The sequence below is a fragment of the Emiliania huxleyi genome, assembly GCF_000372725.1.
Source record: "Emiliania huxleyi CCMP1516 unplaced genomic scaffold EMIHUscaffold_22, whole genome shotgun sequence".
In the NCBI taxonomy this organism is placed as follows: Eukaryota; Haptophyta; order Isochrysidales; family Noelaerhabdaceae; genus Emiliania; species Emiliania huxleyi.
Genome location: NW_005200417.1, coordinates 523112 through 529868, shown reverse-complemented (window position 1 = coordinate 529868; position 6757 = coordinate 523112). Strand labels below are relative to the sequence as shown.

Here is a 6757-nt window from a genome sequence, read left to right as displayed (position 1 = left end):
CCCCCCTCCCCCCTCCCCCCTTCTCCCGTCAGCACCGTCACCGCCCCGCCACCCCGCGCCACAGGCCAGCCCGCGGCCGCGGACGCCTACGGCCAGCAGTACCAGGCGCAGCAGCAGTACGCCGCCTACGGGCAGCAGCAGTACCCGGGCTACGACGCTCAGTACGCTGCCGCCGCCGCCGCGGGCGGGAACGCTGCGCTCTACTACAACGGCGCGGCAATGCAGGGGTACGGCGGCTACGACGACCGGCGGGGCACCAAGCGGGGCGCGCCCGAGGGCTTGTGAGCGGCCCGGCTGGCGTCCTCTCCGGCCCGCGGCGGCACCAGCAAAGGGCACTGATGCCGACTGGCGACCTCCTCCTGTTGGTGAACGCGATGTTTGGAGGCTCCCGTGGGTTAGGCCGAGGGTGGGTCCGCGGGACTCTACATGCACCCGAGCTCAGCGGGCATGATCGATGAACCTCGCCATCGGTCGGGTCGCCGCGCGGGCCAGGTTATGTGCGCGGGCCAGGTTCTCGAGGTTCGGAGCGGCGTTGAACAGCGTCGCACGTCGGGTCACGTCGGTGAAAGCTAGTGGGATTTTCTCGGTTTCGCTGCGCACTCTTTTTTACTATCAGAGTATTGTGTGGCGGACTCGGGAACACGGGCCGGACGCATGCAGCGGTAGACGGGTCCGACCCCTCGCCTGTCCCCGCCGAGCGCTGCGCTGTGCCGCCTGTGGAGCGAGCGAACGTGCACAAGCCCACAGGCCACAGGCACCTCGCCACTCGGTCCTCGCTCTCTCACACACGACACACGCAAATGCACATGCAGCGAACATACACACAACGACGCACGAGTACAAGCAAACGTACTGGACGAGGACGCACGCCGGCGCGAGGCGCACGATTGGAAATGGCGCTACTCCAAGTCATCATAGTCGTCCTCCTCCTCCCCGTCGGCGGGCTTGGACGCCGCTGCGGCCGGGGCTGCGGCCGGGGCAGGAGCGCTGCTCTCGCGGAGGAAGGCGCGCGCCTCGGCCGCGCTCACGCTCGAGTCGTCGTTCTCGCTGGAGCTTATCAGACCGGCGGAGAGTGCGCTGTCCTCGCAGAGCACGCGCCAGAAGGGCTCGCGCGACGGCGCGGCATCGCCGCTCTCCCCGAGCCACTGGGCCTTCACGCTTTTGAGAAGCTCGTTGTACTTGTCCGGCTCGTCCTCCTTGATGCAAGCCGAACGCAGCGCGCGCAAGCAGTCGAAGCCCTTGCGGGCAGCCGGGTCGTCGGGTCGGCCAGCCTTGTCGAAGAGCGAGAGCAAGCAGCTCCGCATCTGCGCCATCGCGTCCAGGAGGACCGCACTCTCCCCGGTCGACACCATCTGCCAAAAGCACTCGACGGGGCGCCCAGAGTCGATGCGGAGGCCGCCGCCGCCGCCGCCCAGAGGCGGTAAGTCCTCCACAGCTGCGCCGCCGCCGCCGCCGCCGCCTTCGCCGCCGTTTCCGCTTCCGCCGCCGCCGTTCTCACTCTTGCCGCCACTCTTGCCGCCACCGGGTGACTCGCGCCCGCCGCCAGCCTCGCCGGCCCTCGGCCGCTTCGCGCCGCCGGCCGCCTCCTTGAAGACGCGCTTGCCGGGCTTGCGGAGCTCGCCCGTCGGGCAGGCGGCGGCGAACCGCTGCGCCGCCGGCCGGGCGGCCGTGAAGAGGTCCTCGCCCGGCTGGAGCGGAGCAACGAGGCGCGGCGGCGGCGGCGGCAGCGCCTCGGACTTGTGCAGAGCGCGGTGCACGACGATCTGCTGGAGGCGGGCGTGCTGCGGGTTGAGGACGTCCTTCGGGCGGCGGAGCAGCGCGCGCGCCTGCGGCTCGAGCTCGGAGATGCGCGCCTACGGTGGCCGCGCCAGCCTCATGGCGCTCGCGGGGTCGCGCGCCGGGCCAGCAACCCCTGCGGGTGGCGCGCCTCCGCGTCTGCGCCTCGCCACGCGGCGGCGTCGAGGTCGAGCGCGTCGACGAGGGCGTCGGCGGCGGCGCGCTGCTCTGCGCTGGGCGGCGCGGCCAGCGAGGGCGGCAGCGGCGGCCACTGCAGCGCCTTGACCTCGTCGCTGAAGGGGAGGATGTTGAGGTGGAGGCAGCCGCTCGCGCTGGGCCAGAGCACCGCGAGCCGCGGCGCGAGCCCTTTGCTCCTCGCGTAGCGCGCGATCCCGAGGAGGCGCTCCTCGTCGAGGACGTAGCAGAGGGCCTGCACCGCCTTGTCCGCGCCGGCCACCGCGTCGTCGCCGACCAGCACCTCGGACGGCCCGAGGAGGTAGTGGCGCGGCACCGAGGCGCGCGGCACAAAGCCGTGCAGCTCGAGGCACTTTTCGGGGACGCCGTACCGCATGTTCTCCTCGAGCGCGCCCGCGACCGGGATCACGTCGCGTCCGTATCGGTAGGCCGCCACCATCTCGTTAGGCCTGACTTGCGTGTCCAGGTCGCTCTTCAGCACCCACTGCACGTCGCGGTCCACAGACTCCGAGGGCGCCGCCGCGCCGTCGTCGGCGGCGGCGGCGGCGCGCGTTTTGGTGACGCTCTTGAAGAGGACTGGCGCCGAGTTGCTCGCCGCCACCTTGCGCCACACGCGCACGGGCAGGAAGCCGCCCCCGCTCCCCCCGAGCGCGAGCGGGCCGCGGTAAGCGGCGGTCGACTTTGTCGCCTTTGCGCGCGGCTCGCTCCACACCCTCTTTGCCTCGGACCACTCGCGCGCGACGAAGGGCTTGGGCTTGTCGGGCTTGCCCAGCGCGTCGAGTCGGGCCCCCAGCCTGGCGAGCGCGGCCCACGTCTCTCCCGCCTCCGACTGAGGCGGCGGCCCCGCGGCGGAGGAGGGCGCGCGGGCGGCGCGCACCTCCTCGCCCAGCGGCCCGAGTGCCGCAACCTCGAGCACGATGTGGTTGTCGGCGAGCTGCGAGGCGATGTCTGCGACCTGCTCCTCGTCCAGCTCCGCCCTCGACGTTGCGCCATCGCTCACGAGCAGCACCCGCTTGCTCCACTTGTTTTTGCGCACATATCGGGCAATCGCGTCGGCGGCGACCACCACGGCGTCAATCAGGTCCGCGCGGCCGGACTCGGCGTGGATCGCGCCGACGTTCTCGATTCTCTTCATGCCGACAGGCCCCATCGAACCGACCACCGCGATGTGATCGTAGCCGCCCATCTGGAGCGCAACCTCGTTGTCGGTCGCGTCGGCTCCAGCCTTGAGCAGCCCGACGGCGTCCTGCTTGGAGTGGAAGATCCTGTCACACAGCATCCGCTGCACCGCGCCGGTGACGTCGTCCAGGTGCGGGCGCATCGAGTCGGAGACGTCCAAGGCGATGAACAGGGCTTCTTTAGAAGCCATTTTTGGGGCTCCCGCGCAAGCACGGCCGGAAGAAGTGGGAAGGCCGAGAGAGGAGCACGCAATCCCTGTGTGGTGGCGGCGTGCCGTCCTCCCATCCCTCCCTTGGGTTGTCTGTTTTCTTTCTTTCTTTTTCGCTTCCGCGCGGCGCTCGCCGCAGGACAGAAGGACTCCGCCGCCCCGCTGACCCCTTGCCTTGCACACGCGGCTCGGCCTCCCGAGTAGGCGGCCGTGAGCTTTGCAATCGAGGAGCTCGCTCAGCCGGTGCTCGCGATTCCGCCGCCACCGCCGCCGGCCCGCCGCCTCCGCCGCCCGAGACGCTGGTCGCTCCTCCCTCCTCGGCGGGCAGCGACACGCGCGGCACGGAGCTGACGCCGTTGGTCGCCGGACTCTCATATGAAAAGGAGCGCCACTGCGCACGTCCCCGCGCACGGGGGCGGTGCGCAATTAGGAGCGGGGGTGGGCCCGGAGGCGTGCTCCCTCTAATGGGGGTGGCGTTCCCACGGGGGCTGCGTTCCCACGAGCTGGCCACACCTTCCTAAAATGAATAAAAGAACTCGCCACATTTAAAAAGAACTTGGCGCGGTGGCGGCGGGTGTGCTGATCTAGCTGAAAAAGAAATGCCGGTCGCTCTGTGGGACTCGGTCGTCCCCCGTTCGGCGCGTTCGGCCATACGACGAAGCGCGTTTGAGGCGACGCGCGCTTCGCAATGGTGGTAGCCGGGCCCGCATCCCCCACTCGCGGCCGCCAGCCCATCCTGATGCTCGGGCTGCTCTCCGTGGGGAGTCTGGCGCTCTTTGGGGTCGGACTGGCCGAGATTGGCTCGTCACAGGAGACTGCCACGCCCCTAAAACTTCCGCCGAGCGACCGACTCCCACGCAGGACGGAGTCGGTCGCACTCATTACCTCTCCCCCGAGCGACCGCCTCCCTCAACGGATGGCCCTGTCCGAGCACAAGAGCCCCGTCGTGATTGGCATAGCGGGGGGCTCCGGCTCCGGCAAGACAACCCTTGCTCGTGCCATTGCCAAGCGGCTGGGAAAGCAGCTCCTTCATCTGGAGTTTGACTCGTACTACAAGGACCTGGCGCACCAAACCTCCGCGGAGCGGGCAAAGGCGAACTTTGATCATCCAGATAGTCTCGACGCAGCCCTGCTTCAAAAGCACCTCCTGTTGCTCAAAAGTGGCGGGTCGATCGACGTCCCCGTCTATGACTTTGCGACCCATACTCGCCGGAAGCAGCCCCGGCGGGTAGCGCCCGCGCCGCTCATCCTCGTCGAGGGCATCCTCCTCTTTTCCGTGCCCGAGCTCGCCACTGCGTGCGACATCAAGATCTTTGTGGACGCCGAGCCCGACCTTCGCTTCAGTCGCCGCCTCCGCCGCGACATCGTGGAGCGCAGCCGTTCCGTCGATGCCATCATCGGGCAGTGGGAGGAGACGGTGAAGCCGATGCACGACAAATATGTGCAGCCCTCCAAGCGGGTTGCCGACATCATCGTGCCGAATGGGATGAACCCGGTGGCAGTGGAAATGGTCGTCGCGAGGCTCGAGTCCCTCCTGCATTCGCGAGGATAGCCAAGGGGTTGGATCTCGGAGCCGGCTCCGCACCGTGCGAGTCGCTCAAGCGAGCGAACGCACTCTGTGCAGACGCCACCGCCGCCGGTCGGTGCTCGGAGAAGCCGAGGCCGAGCCTCATACTCGCATGCCCGCGGGCCAAGGCTCGGGTCGTCGGTCGACAGCGCTTTTGACGACCGTGGCACGGCACCGCGCCCCTCCCCCCTTCCCCTCCCCCGCCGAATCCACGCGGCCATGACAGACAGAGCAAAGCTTGCCCGCGCCAGCAGCAGGCACCATCCCCCTGTTCAGCGTGTGCGGTTGCGCCACATCTATCCGCCGTGCAACCGCGCTGGCCTGGCGGGGGCGGCGTCCCGAACCTCCAACTCTCCAGCGGCCAGCAGCCCTCCTCCGCGAGTCCGCAGTGCGGCCCCGTGTCCGACGTGGAGCCGCTCCGCGCTCGCAATGTATCGCTCGCTCGTCACTGCACCCACGCCGGACGCCGCACTCGGGTGCCACAGCGGGTCGGATCAGCGTGAACCAGTGTCAGTGCGCGAGATGATGCCGATGGCCCGATGCCGCCTGAGCTTGCGCCGGTGTCGAAGTACCTCGAGGTACGAAGATATCTTCGTGGTCGTCTTTAAGTTAAACTTCGTCGTGCGGGCGGGCGGCACTGGCCACTGCGGGGGTGCGGCGACGGAGAGGCCGAGATCTCGAGGCCGAGAGAGATTGGCGCCGTACGGGGTACGGCCGCTACACCCCGCCGGGCGCACCGCGTCCGCGGGCCACGTGCACGCGAGCTTCTCGGTCTCGCGAGCCCTCCGCTCGGAAAAATGTGTCTGTCACGGTACTTCGGTAAGTCACACGAGAGAGAGCAGAGACACAGTATACACAGTCACAGATAGTGACAGAGAGAGACTTGTGTGTTCTCTTGTATTGCGGCTCAGCGCCGAAGAAATAAATTACACAAAGACGATGCACGACCCCCGCAAGCACACAACAGTGACACCGCCCCAGCGCCCGCCCCGTCCTCGACTCCCTCGAGTGGTCCGGCGAGTGGACGCCACAGTGGCTCTCTGTGTGAGGTGAGAACTGACGGATGCGCCCTTCGGGGTTTAGCAGCCGTCACCCGCCGGTCAGCGGGCGGCATCGCCTTTCCTGTACGCCCCCCCACTACTTGGATGCGCGCGATGCGTCGTCGACCCGCCGGGTGCGAGCCGCGGCAGGAGGCAGAGCGCCTCTCACCTGGGGGAGGGGGAAGAGGGAGGCGGTCGGCTGTGGGAGGCAGAGGGTCGGCCAGCGGGAGAGGGGGGGGGGGGGGGAGGGAAGTCCCCGGGGTGAGTTTTTTGGGGGGGGGGGGGGGGGTGAGGAAGGGGGGGGGGTTCAGGGGCGGCGGGGAGGGAGGGGGGGGGGGGGCGGCGGCCCCCTCCCCCGGAGGGCCCCAGGGGGGGACCCAAAGGCCCAGGGAGGACCCGTGCTTGGGGGAACCGTCCCACTCGGGGGAAACCCCGAAATCCATCGGCTTGTGCCAAAACGGGGGGACCCCCCCCCGGATGTTGTTGCCCTTGAGCGAAAAATCCTCCCCCGGTTCCCCCCCCACAAAAGGGAAATTGGGGCCCCCCTTGTTCTGGAGGGCCAGGTCCAACCCCCCCAAGTAATTGTTCCCCCCCAAAGGGTCCTCGTCCCAAAGGGCGATCCCCGCCCCCTGGGTGTCCCACACAACCTCCGTTTCGGGGTAAGGGCAACACGTGTGCTGCCGCTTCTCGCGGGGCCACGTCGGGTCCTACTTGAAGGAAAACTCCTTGGGCTTTTTGGCGGGCTTTTCCTGCCGCGCGAAGGGGGCCCCCTGCTCCCTCCCCCAAAAATCG

At 68.8% G+C, this 6757-nt stretch overlaps 4 protein-coding genes across 4 annotated transcripts in view; 2 read left to right on the top strand and 2 right to left on the bottom strand.

Moving 5' to 3' along the window:
• The window catches only part of EMIHUDRAFT_204745 (hypothetical protein), a gene marked incomplete at both ends in the record, with an annotated part of 2428 nt that extends 1762 nt beyond the window's left edge, over window positions 1–666 (top strand). The window contains 3 exons of the mRNA XM_005780154.1: window positions 70–161; window positions 332–390; window positions 617–666. Coding sequence (XP_005780211.1) covers window positions 70–161; window positions 332–390; window positions 617–666 — 201 coding nt within the window. The remainder of the gene's footprint in view (window positions 1–69; window positions 162–331; window positions 391–616) is intronic.
• Window positions 667–899: 233 nt separating this feature from the next.
• EMIHUDRAFT_204744 (hypothetical protein) lies at window positions 900–3340 on the bottom strand (the record flags this gene model as incomplete). Its single annotated transcript, XM_005780153.1, has 5 exons — window positions 900–1352; window positions 1704–1853; window positions 2063–2455; window positions 2534–2785; window positions 2879–3340. The coding sequence occupies 5 exons, from the start codon at window positions 3338–3340 to the stop codon at window positions 900–902; spliced, it is 1710 nt and encodes a 569-aa protein (XP_005780210.1).
• A 934-nt stretch (window positions 3341–4274) lies between these two features.
• EMIHUDRAFT_64340 (hypothetical protein) lies at window positions 4275–4910 on the top strand (the record flags this gene model as incomplete). The annotated part of the gene is made up of 1 exon (XM_005780152.1): window positions 4275–4910. The coding sequence occupies one exon, from the start codon at window positions 4275–4277 to the stop codon at window positions 4908–4910; it is 636 nt and encodes a 211-aa protein (XP_005780209.1).
• Window positions 4911–6672: 1762 nt separating this feature from the next.
• Window positions 6673–6757, bottom strand: part of EMIHUDRAFT_463192 (Hypothetical protein) — a gene marked incomplete at both ends in the record, with an annotated part of 1029 nt that continues 944 nt past the window's right edge. Inside the window, one exon of the mRNA XM_005780151.1 lies at window positions 6673–6714. Within this exon, the coding sequence (XP_005780208.1) occupies window positions 6674–6714 (41 nt within the window). The remainder of the gene's footprint in view (window positions 6715–6757) is intronic.